The sequence below is a fragment of the Hippoglossus hippoglossus genome, chromosome 15, assembly GCF_009819705.1.
Source record: "Hippoglossus hippoglossus isolate fHipHip1 chromosome 15, fHipHip1.pri, whole genome shotgun sequence".
Lineage (NCBI taxonomy): Eukaryota > Metazoa > Chordata > Actinopteri > Pleuronectiformes > Pleuronectidae > Hippoglossus > Hippoglossus hippoglossus.
In genome coordinates, this window is record NC_047165.1 from 12,964,096 (window position 1) to 12,988,772 (window position 24,677).

General features: G+C 38.4%; 2 protein-coding genes across 4 annotated transcripts; one reads left to right on the forward strand and one right to left on the reverse strand.

The window, feature by feature from the left end:
* Nucleotides 1-1,297: 1,297 nt before the first annotated feature.
* On the forward strand, nucleotides 1,298-8,632 carry fbxo9 (F-box protein 9). Of its 2 annotated transcripts, none has more exons than XM_034609628.1 (13): nucleotides 1,298-1,561; nucleotides 2,884-2,955; nucleotides 3,178-3,300; nucleotides 3,416-3,473; nucleotides 4,120-4,219; nucleotides 6,003-6,133; nucleotides 6,241-6,355; nucleotides 6,564-6,682; nucleotides 7,159-7,249; nucleotides 7,330-7,425; nucleotides 7,571-7,664; nucleotides 7,970-8,124; nucleotides 8,204-8,632. In XM_034609628.1, exons 1-13 carry the CDS (start codon nucleotides 1,559-1,561, stop codon nucleotides 8,310-8,312), a joined length of 1,266 nt encoding a protein of 421 aa, XP_034465519.1. In that variant the 5' UTR covers nucleotides 1,298-1,558; the 3' UTR covers nucleotides 8,313-8,632. The 2 variants fall into 2 exon arrangements, with proteins under 2 accessions (XP_034465519.1, XP_034465520.1); XM_034609629.1 differs by having other exon boundaries at nucleotides 1,301-1,561; nucleotides 3,181-3,300; nucleotides 8,204-8,582.
* A 5,263-nt stretch (nucleotides 8,633-13,895) lies between these two features.
* elovl5 (ELOVL fatty acid elongase 5) lies at nucleotides 13,896-24,435 on the reverse strand. 2 transcript variants are annotated; one of them, XM_034609639.1, is made up of 8 exons: nucleotides 24,250-24,435; nucleotides 20,853-20,917; nucleotides 20,229-20,416; nucleotides 18,248-18,325; nucleotides 16,278-16,449; nucleotides 15,576-15,700; nucleotides 14,764-14,898; nucleotides 13,896-14,554 (listed from the first exon to the last, which is right to left on the reverse strand). In XM_034609639.1, exons 2-8 carry the CDS (start codon nucleotides 20,908-20,910, stop codon nucleotides 14,429-14,431), a joined length of 882 nt encoding a protein of 293 aa, XP_034465530.1. In that variant the 5' UTR covers nucleotides 20,911-20,917; nucleotides 24,250-24,435; the 3' UTR covers nucleotides 13,896-14,428. The 2 variants fall into 2 exon arrangements, with proteins under 2 accessions (XP_034465530.1, XP_034465529.1); XM_034609638.1 differs by having other exon boundaries at nucleotides 24,115-24,435.
* Nucleotides 24,436-24,677: the final 242 nt, after the last annotated feature.

Genomic DNA, 24,677 nt, shown 5'->3' on the forward strand with positions numbered 1-24,677 from the left:
TTTTATACAGGATATTTTAGCTTGATTTCTAAATTCAAGTGGAAACGCATTGTCCATCTTTATATAACGTCTATGCTTTTCTTCATGATCTCCTCAGTATGTGGGGCCATAAACAAACAATACAGCTGAAATCTTTAATAAGTCAATAAGCGCATTATGGAAAATCATGAAGACAAATGGCAAACACATCAACAAGTGAAAAAAGGCTGATAAATTGATATTTTGGACCACCTGTGCAGTGGTTTAATTAAACCATCTTTCATAAATAGTCTTAAATAGTTGTGTGTCCAGGCCTGACAACATCTACAGTCCAAATGTCAGTCTTGGTCATAGCGCCACCTAGTGGGAACAGGAAATTTAAATTGTTACTTTGACGTAAATTCTCCTTGCAGGTTAAACAGATCAAATCTGGTCAGAATTATATTCGGAGCTTGATGATGCTCCAGGGTGAAGCTTCAGATTTTTCAAGAAACTTCATTGCCATGGTTGATGCACTATCCACCTCATGGTAAACAGAAAGCTGTTTTTGAGAGGCTTATTGAGAACTCACCAAATTCACATCGATAAACCGGTACTGCAGTACATTCTACCAGATATATCAGGCCAAGACTTAAGAAAAGGCATTATTCAAAAAATTGGGGGGAAATTTATATGAAATTTCTTAGTCGGTTATTACACAAATTACGAGCAAATTATCAGAATCGGTTTCAGCTATTTTCAATGCTAAAAGCAAAGCCATTAAGTTTTTGCTAAACTGTGTGTTTGTGTGTGTGTGTGAGAGAGAGAGAGAGAGTGAGAGAGAGAGAGAGAGAGAGAGAGAGAGAGAGAGAGAGACTAGAAAGGAGAAGAGAACCTAACGGTGAAGTTTATCAATCATTTCTTATTCTGAGGTCTGTTTGACATCTGGTTTTGTTACCCATCCCTATAAGATTAATTTTCTTGTTCATTCCCTATATTATGGTGCAAAGTCATATGTAAGATCATGTATCAGTCAGCACTACTTGTGTTTTCTGATGTTCTCATTTCACTGCTGCAGAGGAGTGTTCTCAAACTCTTTCTGTCCTTGCATTGGTCGCTGTAATTGAAATGTTAAACTGCCCCATGTTCCCCATTTACAAACCATGTGCATCACCTGCATGTGTTGATCCATTCACACAACATAGACGTCTGCTCCTCCCCAATGCAGACTCCAAAGACTAAACAGGTTTTAAATCATGTCCTCGAAATACACACACTTATTCCACGCATCGTTTCCTGAATGAGTGACAGCCCAGTGAGGTGGCAGTTATTTAAGCGGAGATAGAAACACTGCAGCTCCTGGTTGACAGATAGCAGGGCGCCTCTTCCTTACTCCCCCCCCCCTTCTATTCTCCGTATCTAACTTCCTCACTCTCAGCCGGACTTCCTGTGAAGCTCCAGGCCCCTCAGCGTTATGGCTGCATTCCTGCGAGCTCGTAAATTTGTCCGTAGTGTTGTTCGCTTCTCCGACCGTGAACTGTAAGACGCTGGTGTCGACCGCGTGTGAGGAGACCAGACTCGGGTTGCAGACTGAGCCGCCATGGTGGGTCACCGCGCGTTCACCTTGTTATTCACGGAGAAACGAGTTAGCCAGCGAGCTAGCGAGATAGCCCGAAGTAGCTAGCGTCACCTGAGTGTTCCACCTGTAGTTCCCAGTGCTCGACGTGTCTCAGCTAACTCACAGCAAATCGCCAAACTGTATTTTGTGTTTCTGTGACCTCAACTTTGAGACAAGTCCATTTTATAAACGACACTCACGAGACTGTAGCAGCTAAACAGTTATTTTAGTTTAAGATGTTAGCATTACCGTGTGTAGCTACTCACTGTTTACCAGCACTTACCACAGCAGCTTCCTGAGCTATTTTTAACGTCAACAGCTTTTGAACAACAAATAAGCTACTGTAGTAAAAACACTAGTACAACACTGTACATTTACTCCAAGACATGTCAAAGTCCTGAATTGAAAATAAAAAAATTAACAAAATAATATAAACAAAGCTGTGAGAATAATCAGGAAATGAAGGTATTTCAAGGAAATGTCCTTAAAGCAAACACAGTTCCCTTCTTAGTGTTTATATAGTAAATGTCTTATTATTGGATTATTATTGATGTGTAAACAGCTTTTTGAGTGACGTTATCTTATTGTCAACTATTATATATGCAGTCAGAATTGATACGTTTCTTGTTCAAACTGTAAAACAGTGATACAGATATTCAACACAGAAAAATCGCCCCTTTTTCCCAATTCCACTTTTGAATTGTATTGTTATTGATGCATTATTCTGTAAACAGCGTTTTATCTTGCATAAGAACTGATTAAATTACTGATTGAGCTTTAAAAGTTGAAACGTTTTTATTGCATATCACCATTACTTCACTTATATATTCACTAACTTGGGGACTAAATTTACAAAGTAGCATGAAAATTGGTACTTTACAGTTTTGAGTTTAATATACTTTATTACATTGCACAACTCATTATAATGCACGTACTCTCCTCTCTGCATTGTTTTCCTTATCTTACATATGTGATGTCAGAAAAATAATTGAAGGATTTGGTGATTTATCTTCATCACATGCACACACCACACTGAAATGTTGATTGTATGATGCTAGATTGTGCAGTAGACAACAAAAACAACATGTAACACAGGTGATAAAAACAAAATGTGCGTCACAAGAGTTAAAAACAAAACAAAATTTTGCAACACAACATTTACTCTTTAGCGGATTTACCTGGGGAACCTCATGGGCAAGAAAACACAACACATACAGAGCTAAACAGACAACTGCAGTAGTAACTGAATTAGTAAAATGTAATGCAACAGGTTGGATGAATTTAATTAATGCTTCACCTCTTTAAAGGCTGAAGAAGAAGCAGATATCGGAAGTACAGTTGAGGATGAAGATGAAGGTTCAAATGACCCGAACCTTCAGGTGAGAAATCCGATATACATTTTCTTTTCTAGTCTCTAAAATGTTTTATATAATATTAATGTGAACCTTTGTCTCAGCCCTTCCTGATATGACATACCTTTCCTCTGTTGAGCTTTTTTATGAATCAATTCTCAGTGTTCCAATTCAGAAACAACTCCTGCTGAAGCATAGCTGAGAACAATAAAGCTCAGGACATGTTTGACGCTTTAAAATGTGTTGCAGCAGGAGCTCAATGCGTTCAGAGTTCAGTGGATGTCCGAAATCAAACCGAACTCCGCAGCGAGTGACCGACTGCTGCGAGTTAAAGGTCGGAAGAGGAGCCAAGAGAAGGCTCTGGAGGAGAAAGTAAGTTGAGAAATGATTTCTTAAGGTTTAGGTCCATCTCTTTGTTTGTTGTGGAGTGCTGCAACTGAAATTCCCAGCGCTGTTGGAATGACTGAGATGAGTCATCTTCCCTCAGGCCACAGAGCTGTTCTTGAGAGCTGTTCAGGAAGAGCAGAATGGAGCTGTCTATGAGGGTACGTTTGAGAGGACAGATTCCTTAGAAATGAACAAGTCCCATAGTGCAGAGGCTCGCAGAGTCAGTGACTTCTTTTAAATCATTTCTGAAAACCCATTTTTATAGACTTGCTTTCATGTGATGTGATGTCGTGTTTTTATCGTTTTGTTTTCAACCTTTTTATTTTACTTGTTGATGTATTTATTGTCATATTTCTGTTTTTATGTGTCAAGGTTTTCATGTGACAAAGCTCTATATTAATTCATTTAATTTGAAGTAGTGTTCAAATTAAATGAATTAATATAGAGCTTTGTTTCCGACCACCTAAACGTGGTTGTGTGGCCTCCTTGTCACATTGCATCCTGCTGATTGTTTCACTTATCTTTTTTTAATTTGCGGTCAAAGCACTTTATAAACTATGTTTTTTCAAAGTGCTACCTTAATAAAGTTTATTATTATTATATTTAATTCATCAGCTCATGGAAAATTCCACAAAATATATATTTTTTTTAAACACAGGTATTTCTAACCATCAGTCATTGTCTTGGATGTGAATGATTTCATTCAGTGGTTATAGCAATTGAAAGTAGATGAGAATGTTACATTTCTTGAGCTTTTCAGTTGCATCTTCTTCCCTGTTCATGAATTGATGTCTTAACTCACAGCTATCAAGTTCTACCGCATGGCCATGCAGCTTGTGCCTGACATCGAGTTTAAAATCAACTACAGCCGTCCTCTGGATGCCGACTTAGTTGGAGGAAACTAGTAAGTTGCCTTTTTTTTGGGATGTCATCTATTGATTCACTTAAGTCTGCAATGTTTCAACACGCAGTGAAAGGTCTGCGCTATGTTTCCAGGTTGTCTGTTCGTCCATTTCTTTATCACTCGCAATTTTGTGAACAAAATATCTCAGGACACACTGAGGAAGTTCCTTAAAATTTTGTACAAACACTTGGACTCATGGATGAACTGATTAGATTTTGTTTTTGGTATGATGAACGAGATATCTCGAACACCTCAAGGGAATCCCTTTAGATTTGGCAGAAATATCCGGTTAGACTCAACGGTGAGTTAATTAGAATGTGGTGGTCAAAAGTCAAAATCATTGTGACTTCACAAACCATATTTTTGGCCATAACTCAAGGATGCATACAGTTATGACAATATACACTTATACCTTTCATCTTAATTTTTAGATTCTTATCTCTTCTAACAGAATAGCTGTGTTAAACGCTGAAATCTTATATTTTAAGCCAGCCATTCCCAAACTTAAGAATGCCACGGCCCAATTTGAAAACTGAAAAATGTGTGCGGCCCACCCACACCTTTAATCACAACTATATGATCCACACACAGGACTAGAATCATACATATTATAAATTTTATAGCAAAAATAATTGTATATGAACACAGGCATATGCAGTGCAAATCCAATAACATCCACATTTAAGCGTAACAATTTGCAAAGCAACCAATGTAAAAAAAAACATGAAGTGCAAATAGGGTATTGTTAAAAATATATTCTTGCTGTTTGTATAACAAGCACAACAAGAATATCTGGGAGAAGACAAACACATTTGAGGCGTAACCAAATATACTTAAGGCATTTAAGCCCCCCCCCCCCCCCCCCCCCCCCCCTATCCACATGTCCATAAACTGACATTAACACTGGATTTCCTCTGGTCTGACACCTCAAGCAGTTTATCTCGATATACTTGATATTGAATCACACATCGCGTGAAGTGACATTGTGTCACCTGTAACTCACCCGATGAGAGGGGGGATGTTGCCGCGTAGCTGGCTCCGATGCTCTCTCGGCGTATTTTTGGATAAATATTGTCCATGTTTAGTTTGTAAATGTCGGCCGCGCACTTTACATGGTCCCAGGGTCTTGTTAGCTAGCATCTCAGCGCACAGCACACAGCACACACACAGGCTTGGGGGTTGTCCTCTGGGCCAGCGACAGGTCCTCACTTAGTTTTTAGTTTTGAATGATTCAGTTTGACTTTCTGACTCCCCTTCGGCATCAGCAGCTTTCCTCTGCTCCATCTTGCTCGCCCCAGCACACAACAAAGTTCTCCCTCACCTATGATTCCCCCACTAAGGATGCGTTCAAGTGTTAATGTGACGGTCAGCAAATACAACGACACCTGCTATATAGGTCAGATAAAATGAGAACAACGTGGAATTTAAATCTCATGTCTTTGTTTCATTACCTGTGATGATAACTTTTTTTTAAATCAATCGTAAATGTTTGGTGGTAATCAACGCTTACTTACAAATCTGAAACTTTTTTATCTATTTATTTTCTGATGACCTCTCAAGGCCCACCTGCAGTGGCTTCACACTTTGGGAATGACTGTTTTAAGCCATTAGCGAATCAGATGCTAAAGTTGAACAGTCACACAGGTTGGATAATGTGTTTTGACTCATTCACACCCACATCAAACTGGTTTTTCCATAGCCCTGGCTCATGTCTGGAAGTTGAGTGATATCGTGTGGGGAAATCTCTCTTCTGAAACTAAGCATATCATTTAATTTTTTGCAGCATGGAGGACAGTGATGTTGAAGGTGAGATTGAAGATCTACTTGCCTACTTTGAGCAGCAATTCACCTTGGAAAGCTCATTTCCAAAGATCTGCACTCCTGAGTTGGAAATGACTCAGATGCACATTTCAGGTAAAGAAAAAAAAAAGGCTGTTTTATAAGATTGAAAACATGTAAACAAGTCATTACAAAATTGTATTCATTATAACATATTGTTTTCCTGATTTATCTGACTGCAGCCTTGCCGCGGGAAATCCTGATGTACATATTTCGTTGGGTTGTGTCAAGTGATCTGGACATGCGAGCCCTGGAGCAGCTCTCTTTGGTTTGCCGGGGGTTTTATATTTGTACAAGGTGAGCCCCGCTGTCATAACAGATTAAATGTGCAAACATCCTATTCACCAACAGCCTGCTGTTCTCAGAGTTTGCCTCTCAAAATTGTTGATTTGGGATCAGACAATTAGGGTGTCACATTTTCTCTTCTTAAAAGCCAGTTATGTGTATATTCTTTTAGGTTTACTCCATCTTTACAACTCTATTTTCACTTTTAATTTCTCTCCAGAGGCCCTGAGCTGTGGCGATCAGCCTGTTTAAGAGTGTGGGGACGGAACTGCACCAAACTTGTTCCCTTCAACTCCTGGAGGGAAATGTTTCTGCAAAGGCCACACGTCCGTTTTGATGGTAACGAAGCAAAATATGTATCAAATACAAATCTAGACTCTGCTCCATCATAGTTTATGAGACCAATACTGATTAAATATATGTCTCAGTGCAAACTAGTGCATCATATATCCTGGTCCAAAATGTAGTGTGAAGCTGCAGTTTCGATTGTGGTTGCTCTGACGAGAACAGACTTTATTATCACTGTGATGATCAACACAACCACAGGAGTTGCACTGGTTTTGGGGTTTTATGATACTCATCCACAAACGCTTTTGAAAAATTATTAATTAAAAAGTCTTTGTTCTGAAATCAAATTTGAAAGTGCATTCGCATAATATTGCCAATAAAAATTATATTTGACTGATCTTGATGTTGCTTCTATAAGTTAATATGGGCAAATGGTGCTGCCAGTGCTTACTGTTCAACTATTACTACACTGTTCATCCTCTGAGTAGCCATCACTGGATGTTGAACTTTGCATATTATTTTCACAGGTGTGTATATCAGCAAGACATCATACATTCGTCAAGGAGAGGAATCACTGGATGGATTTTACAGGGCCTTGCACCATGTTGAGTACTACAGGTACACGTTTGTGACTTTAATCGTTACTTTTTATTGTAAGTTGTATAGATATCTAAGCTAATTGTCCTTTCTTTTCATAGGTACCTCCGGTTCTTCCCCGATGGCAAAGTCATGATGCTGACCACCCCTGAGGTCCCTCTGTCCATCATTCCTCGCTTGCGTACCAGGAACACCAGGTCAGACCCTCTCAGTTTTCTACTACCTCAGCAAGAATGCAAGTTGCAACATCAAAAAACTATTTATATATATGTATATATATATATATATATATATATATTAAATACCAGCTTTTTGCACGATTTTTGTTTTTTCATTTCACAGAATGGATTCTCTTCTGGTCGGTCATTTCCGTCTGTCACAGGAGGCAGACAATCAAACCAAAGTTTTTGCTGTTGTCTGCAAGAAAAAGGAGGAGGTGAGAATAAATATATACATACTCATCATTTTAGACTAAGCATTGCAGTAAATGTTGTATTTAGTTGAATTTATCCTCTCATTTATCGACTTACAATTCAGGAAAAAAATCACAAGTGAAGATAAGTGAAAGCAGTTCAGTAAAAGTCAGGTATGAACTCTTAAACTATCAGTGTCACATTGTCATGTTACTGGGTAATACGTTAATACTCACCTTTTTTTCCAGGTTTTCCAATAAGCATATAAAGTAAAACCCTTATCTGTCAGTTTATGGCTCATGTTTTAAACTGCATACTTTTTTTACAGAAAGGGTCCGAGTTTCAGAAGAATCGGTTCTGCAGGCGGAACCCAGCTCCCGAAACTGAGCACATCTTCCACGTGGGACTGCATCTGTCCTCTGGGGGGCGCCAGAGTTTCAGTAAGCTGGTGTGGATCCACCACTCCTGCCACATCACCTACAAGTAAGACACACCCGTCATTGTGGATAAGTCAAATTATTTCACTCGTTTATTTGAGAGTTGACGTGAATCCTGTTTTCAGGCTGACCGGGGAAGCGGTTGTCACTGCGTTTGACCTGGACACGATGTACAGCCCCTTCTCCTTTGCACGTGTGAAGAGTTACACTGCTTTCTCCGAGCAGCCTCTCTAAGCATCATGGGGACGTGCATGTGACCCTCAGAGACCACAGCAAACAACATTTAATCAAATGCATACTTCTCTGCCGGTGTAATTTGTGCTGCATCTGGATAACATATTAATTTAATCCTCATGTTTCCTCCACGCGAGCGTGTTATGTTTCAGGTTTACATGATAGAGAACTACTTATTTTCTGATTTCAGAAATGAAAGCAATGTGTTGAGAGCTAAAATAATTAGCCACCTTTCTCCCACCCGTTTTAAGCAATGAATGTTTATACTGTTGTTGTCTCATGGTGCACTTTCTCCCTCTAATAAACAGTGGTGAACAGAACACGATCTTATCATTGGATTTATTTTATGGTAAATGACTGGAATGGACAAACACAACACAAGAAGACACTGGGTAAGTTTCAGAATAAGTTGTTACAACAAAAATGCAACATGCCTGTAGTGATGTGTAACCAGGCAGCGTGTCTTCACTGGATTTACCTCATTCAAGGACACATTTGTGACCGGAGACCTTGATCCTCTCCTGCATGTGAAAATATGATCCATCTCTGTGAAATTCTAGACGTCCTATTACACAACCTCAGTGAAAGACATTGCTGATGTGATGTCAGACTTCTGCATCATTTGTCTTCTTGCCGAGGACACACAGGGTCATAATCCATGTATTACATTTTCTGGGAACCAAGCACGGACAGATGAAACAGGATTTGCAGAGGGGGAAAAAAATACGTAATTGTGAAAGTTTTATTGGATTAGGCTAAAAGTGATTTGTGGCTTGTTGTTTTGGTTTTTCAAGAAATCAAATAATAGTCTGTAGCAAATCCCAAATTAAAAAGAGTAAATCCTGCTGTTGTATATAAACAGCTGTTGCAACTATTGTTATGAGTTAGAAGAGGAAACTAATGTGGAGCAAAATTAAACCATACAAAATAAAGAAAAAATAACTATATAAACATGTTCTTGTTTACAGCCTTAAATGAGAATCACTGTGATGAAGTCATTGTTTATTCTTCAAATTTACACAGATCTGATATACAGTCTGCTATTAAGATCTATAGCAAACTGCTCTGGTGGTTAAAGCTAGCTGAAACACTCAGTAAATAGCTTATAACATATATCATTACAACATACATATATTATCTCAAGGCACTTAACATAGGTGAGGCCGGGACCATACATTATTATAGAGAAGCCCAACACTTATGACAAGATACATTTTGCAGAACCGGACTCGGACCGGTTGGGATGGGAGAAATGGGAGAGGGGAGGTGGATGGAGTGGGGGATTGACCATCCTGCTGTTGGCATTTCTACTCAGAGCAGTATTGATCAAAGTTTCTAAAATATTATAACTCTTGTCGAGAAAGCAAATAAGTCGTAAATTTGTATTTCTCCAAAATGTCCAACTAAATCTTTTAAGTAATGAGTCAACTTTTGGATTTCACACCATTTTTTCGCCGATTTACATTCGACAAATGAAAAAGTTAGATCACAGTTTGTGTAATGGATGTGAGATACAAACAACCTGTAAACCTCCTGTAGTGATGCCTAAAGATGAGTCTGACAAATAACTTAAGTTGAAAAAAAAAACCCTGATAATAAACGCTGCTTCTCTGCTGCTGTCAGTGAAAAACCTCGACACCCACCCTGCCCCCTCTGTCTCCTTCAGACCACGGCCTCTGTAAAATCACTGAGTGAGGCATTGTTTGTGCTGCAGACACACCACCGAAGCTCACAAACAGCTGCTCTGTCCTCCAAACGTGAGCTCTGTGTGACACACACAGTCTCCCAGTGCATCCAGTCTGCACACAGCTCTGATGAGGAGGAGGCCAGAGTGATGCCACTTCAGAGTAGAGGGCTAAGGGCATTAAAGGTGCAGTCACACTGAAGAGACAGTAGACCTGAGAGAGGTCAACATCAGGTTTACAGACCCTCTAATTATTACCGAGAATGCTAAGAATTCCTGCAGCCTCGGCCTTATCATTATTGCTCATAAAGAGGTGGCTGCTGATACCAGCACTGAGACAACAGAAGAAAACACATTCTACTTGAAAAGGTGTTCAGTTGCAGGTTTTGATGCCATCATGGCCTCATGTCCTCTCTCTAAAGTCAAACATGTTAACTCACACTCTGCTAACTTCCACCACAATGCACAAAGAGAACGGAGCGAGGAAGTAACAACATTTTTTATTACACCGGTTTTGTGTCATTTTCATTGGGAACTACGAAGCTGCTGTCATTTCTAAAGAAGTATAATAATCAAAACCTTTTAAGTATTATTATGTGCCAATTTATGATATCAGCAAATATTATATCGACAAATTTCAGCTTCAATGGATTTTGGCTCTGCCCAGACCACATGAACCAGCTCTTGAAAACTATGAGCACTACAGGAGTACTGCAAAAGATGGATTTTACAAGGATCAGGAGCAAAAAAACAAATGAATGCCAATTAATTTTTTGTTAAATATAGAATTAGCAAGATAGCTCTTAAAGTATAATTTGAAGGAAAAAGCCCTCTATTACTATTTTTAATCATTCAACATTACAGTCAAAACATTTGGAGGCCACCTGTCTTTCTTTCTGTTTTCCTTCAAAACTGGATACATCACATTTTTATTTTTTACAAAATATGAAAATAAACTTTTTCAAATACATATATTTATGGAGATATCAATACCTGAGAAAACAAACAAAGTGGGCTTCATGAATGTTTTTTATCTCTGAATCCCATATTTCCCCCAAACCTATTCGCAGTAATTTTATGCATGTTGCAGTAATACACAGAATAAAATGAAATTGAATAGACTTTTCTCAGTGTGGAGAAGGTTTGCCATTTTATCCTTGGTTGTCATAATAATAATAATGTTTACCGATGATAAGAGTATATTTTCTTTAACATTTGTTGACACTGTCATTAATGTTTCTTCATTACTTCAACAGTTAATATTAGTGTATTCGAGATACTTGGCCTGACATCTTATTCATTAAGATTCAACAAGTCATCCAGTGGATTCAGCTGAATGCTAACATTAGCACGCAAACATGCTACAGTGACAATGTTAGCACAATGGCTTTTAGCTTGTTAGCATGCTAACATAGCATAGCAGACAAAGATGGCCCATAGATATTGTCACACACTATTAAATCCCAAAAAATAAAGTATGTAAGAGGCTAAATCTACTTAAAGCAATGTTATTTTAAAGCATTTACATCAAGGAAAGTAACCAGCAGCTTTACAATCGGGTTTTAATGCATTAAAATAGAATAAATCATGAGTTACAACATGTCAACCTACTTATCCCAGATTTCAGAAAAATATAATTATAATATTATATAAAATGTATTCAATATACCTGATACCTGTATGTTTTTCGCTTTTTCATTGAATTACCAATCCTGCTCTTAAATATTAGCTTCACCACTTTCACCTGGCACACGACAGAGGAACTGTACCAGATGACATGTATATGGAAATTCAACAAAATGACCTCTAGTTAAATTTCTGAGTAGAAATGGTCCGTGTTTGTCAAACCAAATTTGTGTAATCTGAACATATTAGTGGACCAGATTGATCATACAGAGAAACTGTGGCTCTGGATGTATTACTCAGATTATTTTCAAATGCAGCGAACATGAAAGTAGGTCACGTGTGCATTTGAGAAACATGTCATGCTCATTCAGTGGTTAAGGCCACACAGTCTCATTAAATTCAATCAGCTTGGTCGAGCAACGCGGTCACGGCCAGGGTGTCAGATTCACAGTTCATAATTCAAACATCTTTGTTTTCTCTGCCACCCTTTACTGCGTACAACAGGTCCCTGAAAGGAAAATAAAAGTACCCATAAAAAATATTCTCATGAAACGACTATTGTTTTTATTTCACAAAACAATCGTGTTAACGGCCTAACATGAGAAACTGTGCCCTTTTTAAAGAGTAATGTTTAAGAAATCATCTGACATGTTGATTGTTCACTTTCTTTCTGAGCAGTAGGTGAGAAAACCATCATACCTCATCATATATGAAAGTGGTATTGATATTCTTATCTAATTCAATTGTAAAACGATCCCTTCAACTTGAGATACACGTCGCTGTATGTACCAGTTTAACAGAATGAGCATTTAGAACATTTTGAAGAGACAATAAAAAAAAGACAAAAAGGAAAATAAAGAGTTAGGCACAGGATTTGAACAGGACATCCAACGCATAGCTTATTATTCTGAAATGGACCAACATGTGTTTAGAATATTGAAAAGATAAAAGATGCTACATTAGAAACTAAATCAACTGGTCCAGAAGGCACCCTGTTAACATATAGCCTCAAAAAATAAACCCAAAACAAACATACAAACAAAAAAAACAACAGTATTTGACAAAACTGTTCCACTATGTTTGAGGTCCATTTAGTTGCTGCTCTGGAGCTTTTGATTCTAACACGTGATCTTCCTCAGAACATGCAGTCACATTTTAATGACACCTGGGAAAAATCAATCTGTTGTTAAATGTGACAAGTAAAGGCTCCAAAGCATCAACTAAATGGACCTTGTGGCTATGATCCATAATGTGACATAATCAACCATTTCTTTGTGTATAATGTATTTGAGTATTCATTGATGAATTATTCAGTATGATTATACTGGCCTGATAAATTTGATACCTAAATAGTTACTATTAAACATCGCAGACCTACTAGGTTTCGCTTCTTATGAATTAAATAATTCATATCAGTGAATTCAAGTTGTAAACTAATTTACTGGATAAAGCTGCAGTGGACATAACACTGTGGATGGGGGTGTTAATGTGGACTGGCGTTTAAATTGTGCTCATAAACTACAACAACCAATATTCTGTCTTGAAACAAATCATTTCACATACTATGCTTTGGTTGAATGGCTCTATATTCCAAACTGGAGACCCTGCACTGCAAATATACAGCAAAATGCAACTTCCGCTGGTACCACCTGCGATAGAAAGGCCTTTCAGTTTTACACAGGGCAAAATTCAGGATTATGTAACAGCACAGGCAGGAATAAGATAAGGCAAGACACAAGATACATGCTCTAGTTACAAATGAAGGACCATAAGCACTGTGTTGCTTTAATTGTCCCTTTGGTTGATGTCACTGAATGTAATAAAACACAGCTACTGGAGCTCTCATCTTTGGACGATCTGCGTGTAAAGCATCATTGAATGAGTGAATGTATCTATTGCAGTATGTATACAAGATATTTTATTCCTGAGGAGGGACTACATTCTACAATATAGCACTGGGTATCGCTACTCTATTCAAATCCAATTCATAACACACCAAATTGATTTGATGCTGTGAATTGTACAAGGAACCTAGTGCATTTTTTAAAATGTTAATGTTTACATGACCGACGAGTGTTAATAAGTGCTTTCTTTACTGCAGGTAAACAAATCTATTGCATTAAAAACCATGTGTACATATGTTCAGTGTATTATAAACAGCAACTTTTAAAGCACATCACCAGGCAGCCAGTGTAAATAACACATACCTAATTGTGCACGCAGAGAATTGGGTGGAACATTTATTGCAAATAGCGTCTCCGGTGGGTTTTGTGGGTCTCCAGTGACAATTGCATATTTTTGCATATTTAGTGGATTTCTTAAGAAATGGTTTTGGAGATTTGTGGTGTTTCTTTCATTTCTGTACATGTCGGTGGAGATTCTCATCCATCTAGGTCATGCAAGTGCTAAAAACAGGTCAGCTAAACCAACTCCAGTTTTTAGCACTTGGATATTTCTTTACATATTTCTAACTTACATATGGCTTTGTTTTTGTCTCGTTTCAATTTTTTAAATGGCTTAGTTTTATAATTTGATATCAGATCATTTAGAATCTATTTGAATTCAAACAATCTTTTTTTAAACCCAGCCCTACTACAAATCTCTTGTCCTTTAACTACAACAACTTCATTATTCACTGCCATGTGTAGCAGAGTGAGCGGAAACAGGGACAGTCTCTGTATACATCTGGGTATGGCTTTTCTATCTCTAGTGAATGCTAGACTCTTCTAGATAAGAAGGTTCATGTACCCTCTAGCAGCATTAGCTAACACACTACAGTGAGCTTCGAGTGACGGCTTCTCAAATGTCAATCCACCCTCAGTTTCTTGTGTGCAGTGCTCTCCGTAGACGGTGTCCCATTCGCATGTCCATTTCTCGATAGAGCAGAGCCGTTCTGTTGCTCCTTCTTTAAAATACTTTGCTTCTTGTACGTCTTGTTGTGTGAGAGGAAGAGAGGACATGTTATTACACATTACATTAGGATGGAAAATGGAATAGTTTTACTCCATGTTAAAATGTAATTAATTAACAGAGTTGAGGAATTTTTGAGGAATGAAACTTAATATAAGTCAATAGGAACACATCACCACACTTGTCATTAAAACTCATTTGTTCACACTTTATAATGGACAATCAACTGACCTGAATGTAGAAGTTTGAGAAAAGGATAATGAGCGAGACCATGTAAGTGAATTGGAAGTACAGCCACCCCGAGGGGAAGCCACACGGCCAAATGGCAGCCCAGGATGTGTGGAACATGGTTAAAAAGAACTGGATCTGTGGAGGAAACACAACACACATATGCAGACACATGGCAGAGTGAGAAGGTGACTCAGAGAACTTACACAATGGTCATATTGATCCAGAGCCTAAAATATCTTAAATGGATCATGCTAAACATGTTCGCACTCTATTAAAAGCTTAAAAGGCTGCTGCAGAAAATAGTCCAAGATCTAAAAAGCATTATTGGCTATACAATGAGAAATGAGTGTTAACTTATTATTGTATTACCACATACAAACCAACGACAAATGATAATACATTTGAATTAAACTTTTTTTTAAAGCCATGAACTAAAGAGGATGACAGAAATGAGGCGAGAAGCAGTAGCGTGAAGAAATGAAGTCGATTTCTTCAAGTGAGCTACTTTTTTCTCATTTTTCTATCATAATAGTGAAAACATAGCAACTTCCTTCATCATTCTTGTTTTAAAATTCTCCTTTTAAGAGCATCTTTTTGGTCAAATGCTATTAAAAGTAAAAACAGTTTAAACACAGTATTGCCAATAAAATGTCTTTCTACTGCTTTTAAGAAAGTAAGATGTTCAGGATGTAACTGAATGAGAAACTTCATCAGTGAATAACATATTAATGCATCAGTAACAATCATCCAATAATATATCATTTTACCGTGCATGTACTTTATGAATAATACTCCACACAGGATAAACCCACCAGCTGAAACTGTGTGATATATTTCTTCCACCAAAGGTACGGCCTTATGGCTGGGATGGCGGAGAGGGCGTAGTACGAGTACATCACAACGTGGACAAAGCTGTTGACGGCCGCACCGAAGTACGCTGAGCAGACACAGATGAGAGACACGTGAAGTGATTTATCTACAGGGTACAGTACAGAGTTAATTAATGGCAAGTGACTGGCATTCAGGAGTGCGTTGCTTGCACAGGGAATAACACTCTTCATTACTCTGCTCTGTTTGGAAGCACTACAACAACTTTCATTAAAAATCAATAGAAGCCATTAACAGTAAAGTAATACAGTAATAATTAATAAATAAATAATACAATAACATAGTAAACATCTGATAAATAATAAATGTGTGTATAAAGTCACGTCATATTTAAATCAAAATTAATAGTGCATTTTAAGTGAATTTCCTATAACGCTCAGAGTGCTGTGCTGCTTTCTATGATAGAAACACAAAAAGGTTTGTGACACAGAACTGCAGCATTCAAGTCAATAAATGTCACTTTGTGTCCTTTAAGGCCTTGTGGACCAAACAGGCTGTTTTCAGGCCTAATGGCTTTAACATTAGCGCACTTGAATTATTCAGCTGGCTGCAAGCCCGAACAGCCTGAATGTGGCTACTGGAGGGATTTGAGTCACTGGAGGGCAAAGTCATGTTAAAACACTCACAGTGGCCGCAGGCTATCCAGTTCATAACAAACCACCAGATATTCAGCATGCTGGCATGGTGGTAGACGTGAAGAAACGTGATCTGGTGATTGTTCTTTCGTAGGATGAAGAAAAGCGTGTCCATGAACTCAATGAGCTTGGAGAAGTAGTACCACCACAGGACCTTCATGATCTGAGTGGACACACGGCAAAACAGAAGAGGTTACTGGAAAAGTAAAATAAAAACTTCCTGTATATTCTCGAAGAGACTGATATAGCATATAGTAGAACCATAAATGTACAGTGGAAACCGTTCTTTCAAAATTCCCAAACGTTAGTACAAGGTGATAAGAAGATATCTGCCCTGAAGGTCCATGAAAGTTCAGGATGAGTCATAAAGCAATTTAACTGTAATCTGTAGCTCTGACACATTGATAAAAACGTTTTTATTTAATCACTGCTGAACTGCAAAGCTGTGCACATTTCATCGTGAGCCGTGCTATCTCCTCCACCGCAGAGTTCAGCTGGGACACCAAAGACACTGTAACACACTCTGTAGTGTCCACAATGTATTTTTACAAAAACTTATTGTTCTGTCATTTTACAAAGTTAAACTGTATATCGCAATTAGCATGGGTCCAAAATAATGCAGCAGCTGACAGTATTTGTCCACAAAAACATATTGTAAAAGTGCAGGTAAGATGTGTTCTAATAGATTGTATATAAAGATGGATGACGCATCTCCACTTCCTCCCTTTGTCCAAAATATTGGTACTGTTGAAGCCATCAGGAGTCAAAGTCTGCACAGTAGTAATTGTGGTGTGGAGCCGTGGTATCAAGGTCCTGTCGATTCACATTTCATCAATCACGAGTCAGTCTCGGCTGTCAACCAGGCCGTTTCATCCTGTGTTTATAGCATCATGGAACTAACTAAAAACAAATTAGACGTGTACTTTGACTTTTTTATTTGGTCCACATCTACATGGAGGAGGCAAGGTTTATAACCTATACTGCAGCCAGCCACTAGGGTATGATCAAGATCATGATTTGGTTTCACTTTTTGGCAGTTGTGATGTCATCCATCTATACATATATATATATATATATATATATAATTAAATGGTTGATACAACAATTAACTACTATTGATAATCAAATTTCGCTGCATGAGGTAAAGCAGCTTTACATAATTTGATGGTGGACACAGCAGAGAACCAGCTGTGTCCAGTGACTTCATAACACTTAAGTTAATCTTAAGTGGCCTAAAAAAAAGAAAGAAGACTGAACTTGTTAGTTAATAAACTGACACAGTCTTGTGCTATGAAATCCATTCAAAACACTTCACAATCATTTGGCTGCTCATGTAAAAAACAACAATTTTACTGTAAAAATATTCAACATATTTTAGTGTGACATAATTTGTGCTAATTACTGGCAACTCTAGTTATCTAACTCATTTGAGTAGTATACAAGACCATGTTGTAAACTAGATTGCAATTACCTTTATGCAAATAAAACAATAAATCTAATTTAATAAAACAATTATATCACGTGTAATATATACAAAAAGCCTGTAAACTGTACCATATACTGTAATTCTTTTAAAAATAAATAACAATGTATTTTACAATATTTCATGGACAACTTTTTTTGCTAGATATTTACTGTGAATTCTACCGGCATCCTTTTTACAGTGTAGTCATCATGATGACACGATAGAGTCGGATTAAATTGACTCCCTGTGTCTGTAGTTTATCTGCTGGGATTTACAGGTCGGCCACAGACATCAGAGCAGTGGATTTGAAAGGGGAAAAAACTCGAATAAGATTATTACATATTGTAGCTGTCCTGTTGTATTTATACTTTTAGTGTTTTGTGAATAGTTTCAAGAAAAGGAATGGGAAATTATCCAAGTTATGTCAGATATGTGATAATAGAATAAAATCATCACCAGCACTAAACGTAAATACGTGTATGTCTGACTGACTCACCTTATTATCTGTTTCCGGTGCACTGTGAGTGTTCTGGCAGTAGAGGTTGTAGCCACCATACCACGCAACAGTAATGAGCTGCAGAACAATCAAATGACAACAATCAGTTAACACACAGAGACACTGCAATGCACAAATGCAATGTAAAAGTGAAAGTTGAAAGTCAGGGTGTTGCAAAATGTGAAGTCATAAACACATGCACAGGTACAGAGCGAGTCAGATCGCCAGACCTGGGAACCTATCTATTTGTAGTCAGGTTCTGGTGACCGATCTTTAGCTGCTGACGTTGGTTATAAATATTTAATCTAGCCTAATTAAAACTAGGAACCTAACAACTATTTATTCATAATATGTTTATAATATGTACATTTAATTGTACAGGTTATTTGAGAACATGTGCGTGTTGAAGGTAAATAATCTGATAATTCTTGAGCATTTGCACACCAATGCAAATTATGATAAATTCATAGGTGCACACCTGTGCACCTATGAATTTACTTGTTCCCTTTAATTTTGCATAGTAAAGTGATACTAGTTAAAATTTATCCAGTAAAGGTGGAGATATCCTGACTTGGGTCCAGCTCCCATCCATGCAAATTTTTTTTAAAGGTTTGATATTGTCCCTCCACAATTCCTACATGCATAATCCGACAGTATGTGTATAAGGGATGATGTGACCCTGTAAACAATATATATTCAAATGCACACAGATGAGGGGGGTTTAATGCTGATTCACCAATTCAATATACAGCCACTGTCCTGTCTGCTTTACCCACTAATATTAGCCAAGAAACTGCCAGCAACAGAATGACCTTTGATTTTTGAGCATCAAATATTGTTTAAATGTTTGCACAGACATCGTCCTCCCACTAACCTGGTATACCACTTTGGTTATTTCATAAAACCTACAAAATTAGTCAGTAGATAAATTAAATAAAAAATTAAACAACTTCTGAAGCCTGAAAAGTTGATGAGAACAGTTGATGTATTTTGATTGACACGAGGTGGTATTGATTTTGGACTGTCAAAAACTCAATGGCCGTGCCATGGTCAGGGTTCAAGGTTTCATGAATCACAGACAGTCTAGCTATTCCTTAGTCTGCCAGCTGGATGGTATGGAGCAGACTGATACTTTAGACTTACACGAGGTGTTCACAGGTACAACAGATACGATCACTATAATAAGTGAAGTCTTGGCACAGCTGCTATTAAACATTCATCTCAGACTTGGCCATCTTGCCAAAATACGAATGTAATCACATCCCAGCTTACACCACTGGATCTATCACTTTCAGTTATGGAGTCCGTTGTTTATATAAAATCCATCTTGCAACAAACAACAGTGCTGTTGTCTGTGATGGTGGATGAGGGATTTGATGGTTGAAACATTGAGTCTGTCAAGATGTGATCCTCTGCCTCCCTGATAGCTCTGTTCCTCGTCTGTAAGAGACGGCAAGAAATAACACCTCATTGTGTAAAACTTGTTTTCACTTACGTTTTTTGTTGAATAGACAAACAATGTTAGCAATGTACCAAAAAACGTTCAGTAGAAAAAAGTAGTAGTAATTTGTTTTTTAATAGATTCACGACATAACTGGTTTACTGCTCTTACGTTAAAAAAAATCATGTTAATCTGATACAATGACAAACTATTAATTTTGAGGGGAAAAATGTTTCATGACAACTTGAATACGCTCGTTTATTTTTCATGCTAGCTCTACGCTAAATACGAGGCTTCAGCCAGCATTTGCTAGCTTCATTAGCTTAACTTGGAGTTGTACAAGTGTACATAGGAATCTGGATGACTGAGCATCTTCACAGACAGCATTATTTTAGATCTGTCTTTACTTAAAACATATTTGGTCCTATTCACACACTCGTTTTAGTGGGTCTGCAGCTTTGGTTCTGGTCACTTTTCTCTCTCTTTAGTGTGACGCTGCATTTAGTGAATTGGTCGACTACAACACATGTCACCGTTTACCTCATAGAACATGTAGAAAGACAAGAGCGTGAGGCCCAGATTGTAGAGCACCATGAGGCCTCTGCAGGAGTACGGCTGCCGGTGCTTCATGTACTTGGGTCCCATCCACACAATCAGAAGGTACATGACTGTGAGCACAAAGGTTGGTGGGTAGTTGTCCAACAGCAGCCATCCCTTCACCCGCTGATCTGAAATATGGAGATAAAGGGGCCAGAGTTTACTGATCGATCATGGGGGCTGATAAGGTGGTCTCAGCAGTGACAAGACATGAACTTGAGGGGACGACCGGTGGCCTTGCACCCTCAGTGTTTGCTCAATACCTCGAAAGGTTGACAAGGATATGTAAGAGTGTGAAACACGAGAGCAGAATTCTTGTCAGTCTGTGCATGAATATCTACAGTTATGAACGACTCCGGTCAAAGGTTTTATGTAATGTTTGCCTTCACAGCTCTGTAATTTTTAGTAGATAATGAGTGAATTTTCCTTTTTGGGTGAACTATCCCTTTATGTGTAGTGCCCTGCTGAGTTTTTGCAGTAGGTATTTGCAGCACTTTAAAGTTCAGGCAAGCCAATGTGTTTCTACACCAGCAACTGAGATAATATAACAATATAAACGTGACTTACCTCTGGGACCCATCCATGACTGTATGTAAGTGTTCAGTTGATGATTGAAGGTCTCCATTTGTCACCTAAAGACAGCATGCATAATGAGAACAACACACCCATTAGATAACGTGTTCATCTTAATATTAGCCTATTATTGATTTTAAACATATTTTAAAGTTGAGCCTGGAGATACAGAGTTGGGTTTGTGTAGTTTTGTTGCTTCGAGTGATATATATAAGAGTCGTATGTATATTATTATTAGTTTGATTAGTAGATATTTTGCCCGAGGGAGGCCTTGATTAATGATTATTACTTATATTAAATTCTAAATAGTGTTTTCATAACAAATTTAACACATTTTGACACATGCCTATTGTAACCTCATGAAAGCAGCTAAAATCACAAGTCTTTTTCTTACCACAGTCCGTCATTAGTCTGGTATTTGTCTAATTAACTCTTTGGCCTCATTTCAATGCCTTTCTCCAATACCTCCCGTGTCCCTGCGGTGTCCAACCATAGATGAAATGTGGCCACTTCTTGAGACAAAACAAGAAGCCACCAGGCAGCTGTGAACGGACGATAACCGCATCTCTGTTTCGTTACTGCTGCCGTACAGTGATTCTCTGGATCTTTCGATTGTTGAGGGTAATAAGGACGTCAAACTGTGTGGATTTATTAGCCCCAGCAAGCTCCGGCTGTAACAATTGCAGAATCGTGTCTGGCCCGGGCAGCACTGCTCCGTTTACTTTATGCAGGTTCTCTTGCCAAAGCTGTCAAACTGTGGTGGTGGTACATTATTGTTTGTATCTGTTGATCACTCACTCCCTCGGTGGGGGTTTAAAACACATGGTTTGTCTGTCCGTTTTTTTAAACACCAGGGAAAAGTCCAAAAGTGACTGTATTTTTCCATAAGCAGTACATGTGGGCTAATTTGGAATATAAAATTAGATTCCGCTGCTCTGCTTCTGACAGTCAGATCAGCTCTGTGATGTAGACCAGACGGCCGTCTACACAACTGAATGAATGTCTGGGTGTTCACAGATGGACAATGTGCATTTTAAGATGTGATCACAGGGCTATGTTCTCAAAAGGGTTTGTAAATTCCATATTGTCTTATGAATATTTGCAGCGAAAGATTTGCAGATATCCTTTAAATTGTCTTTTGTAGCAGCACAAATGGAGCTTTTTCACACAAAGCCTCATCTACAGACAAAAATCCTTGCAACTGATCTCCTAAAAAACCTGATAACTTTCTTCTTTATCACCCCAGCTGTATTTACATCATCCTGCAGGCCTTTAAATTGTTTGGAAGACCACAAAAAGCTTTGCACAAAATGCTTCCTCTCAGCCACTGAAATAGCTATTTTCACTGATGCACTCCCGAGCTACACATTAATTTCAGTTGCGTTATGTACTGCACCTCACACCTGAGTCTACTGCTGGAAACACATATAGGCCATATGAACCTCTGTGCAACACACATTCCTGCACATAATTCAAGATGATCTGCAGATGGGTTACTATCGTTTGGCTCAAGTTGTATTTGTCTGAGGTAAAATTCAATTACAGCTTTATAGGATAACAGATTGACCTTAAACAGAAATGTGAGTATCAAATTTATCTAAAGCACCTCTCTTGCAGTCACTGGATATTGAAACATGACCAATAGAAATGAAGGGGCAGGTCAGTGACTTTGGTTTAGTATTTAAGTATTTTATTCACTTAAATAATAGTAATATTCTTAACATCTGAGTTGCATAAGGAACTGTCTGTAATTATTAAGAGTAAAAATACTGCTTGTAAACAATGTGCAGTTTCTGTGCAGATATGTAGAAATTAAAAGTTGCACTTCACATTACAGTGAATCGCTGCCGAGGCAACAAATCGCATGTCACGGGTTGTTGCATTTGCCCATAATCACTTATCTGCAGGAACTAAATATGGCTTATTCCGATCAAGCCTGTGCACTAAAGTCCATGCTCTGATTATCAAAGATGCATTAGGCTGCACCAAAACATGATAATCTGCAAGGCCTTAATCAGAGCATGATGACCCACAACAGGAGCCCGTGTTAGCAGCCAGTCAATGAGTCTGTGCTGCAGAGCCAAGTCAAAATAAATGCGTCTACACAATCCAGAGCTGGATCCTGCCAAATACGAAAATGCTTCCTCATGACTTTATATAGACCGTGGTTTCAGTGATGCAGCAGCTGGTAATGATTTCTGCACACAGGATTAATTGCTGTAAGAGTTGGGCAATATAATGATGTAACTATGACATGAGTGTGCAGTGTGTCTGTTGTCAGACATGTTGTAATGCCATTTACACGGTGGCACGTGTCCCTTTAACCTCTCTGCACGCTGCAGAACAGTGTGGCCAGCGCTGCAGATCAATGAGTTGGGTTGTTTTATTGTGACACTGGATTTTTTTTCTCCTTTATTTACTTTTATTTGTTGTATGTACACTATGCATGAACGCATGCATGTCCGTATGGAGAATATTTTCCTATTGGAATACATTTTTTTTAATTTTATCATAAATTTCTGAATTCGTTTTTACTGTGTTGTATATTGATATATTGATGAATAATTGTGTCACTTTGCCCACACATTTTTAAGAGGACAGACAGACAGACAGACAGACAGACAGACAGACAGATAACTAGATAGATAGATACTTTTTATTTCCTCTTGTATTATTCTCCTTTATTCTTTTTTATTATGCTTGGAATTTGTTTTTGTTTTTAGATTTGTAATGGCATTGCAGAAGTGTTCTAAAAACAATATTTTGTGGATGACATCACTCAAACAAGGAAAATAGCAGAATCCCAGTCATCATTTGAACTTTTCATCAGTAGAAACAGCCCTAACTTCACAGTACCTGTGCCTCCAGGGGGATACTTTACTGTTACTATGATCATACTGCAGCGTCCTTGTTGCATCCCTCTACCCCTAAAACCCTAAAATGCACTATTGTGTAACGGCAATTTCGCATCAGGATCGCACTTTCCGCACTTTACGCACTGTACAGCTCAAGTACGGGGTAAATAATAATGTGAGCTCAGAGCTGATGACGGCGGCATCTCATTACATCATCGTCTTCTTTTGATTATTCAGACTTCCAGAGACGAATCAATGAAACAATCACAATCCAAATAACAATAACCTATCGATCGCATTCAGACGTCACAGCTCCAGCATCATCCAATGTAAGGGACGCTATGCGCGCACCAACGTATCCAAACCCCACTAGAAATAATAATATTATAGAAAAGCCTTACCATGAAGTTCTCCAGCCGACACACACACACAGAGAGAAGAGAGTGTAGAAATGTTGAGTGTGGACGAGGAGATGCAGCTGTGTGTGTGTGTGTGTGCGCGCGCGTGTGCGTGCGCGCGCGCCGTGGGCTGTGTACCTTTCGGAGGCGATGCGTGGAGAGAGAGCGGCTGTGTAACCTTGGCTGTCTCTGGGCCGCTCTGAGCACAATGTGCAGCCTTGTCGCTCAGTGGAAACTAGTGGGAGGAACAGGCAGACTGGCCCAGTGCCCTACAGCAGGGTTACAGGCTGCAGCCAGGAGGTGACCCGGTGTGCTGCAACCACACCTACACACCTACACACACACACACACACACACACACACACACACACACACACACACACACACGAAGTATAAAAAAAAGAAGATGACATAAAAGGGATCTCTGGATTTAATCATAATCAATCCCTCTAAATAATTAACCTGAGTTAAGTTATTCACTCAATCAGAGCTGCTGTGTTTGTATTTCTATATTTGATCAATCATTATTAATAATAAGAATAAGAATAAGAATAAACTACATTACA

What these genes read in the sequence shown, in the direction of transcription:
- fbxo9 (XM_034609628.1), top strand. An exon ending in CAAATGACCCGAACCTTCAG is followed by an intron (nt 2,956 to 3,177) that starts GTGAGAAATCCG and finishes AATGTGTTGCAG; the next exon opens with CAGGAGCTCAATGCGTTCAG. An exon ending in GCCACACGTCCGTTTTGATG is followed by an intron (nt 6,683 to 7,158) that starts GTAACGAAGCAA and finishes TTATTTTCACAG; the next exon opens with GTGTGTATATCAGCAAGACA.
- elovl5 (XM_034609639.1), bottom strand. Translation starts at nt 20,910, where the DNA reads ATGGAGACCTTCAATCATCAACTGAACACTTACATACAGTCATGGATG. An exon ending in GTCATGGATGGGTCCCAGAG is followed by an intron (nt 20,417 to 20,852) that starts GTAAGTCACGTT and finishes TCCATATTTCAG; the next exon opens with ATCAGCGGGTGAAGGGATGG. An exon ending in CACCGGAAACAGATAATAAG is followed by an intron (nt 16,450 to 18,247) that starts GTGAGTCAGTCA and finishes GTGTCCACTCAG; the next exon opens with ATCATGAAGGTCCTGTGGTG.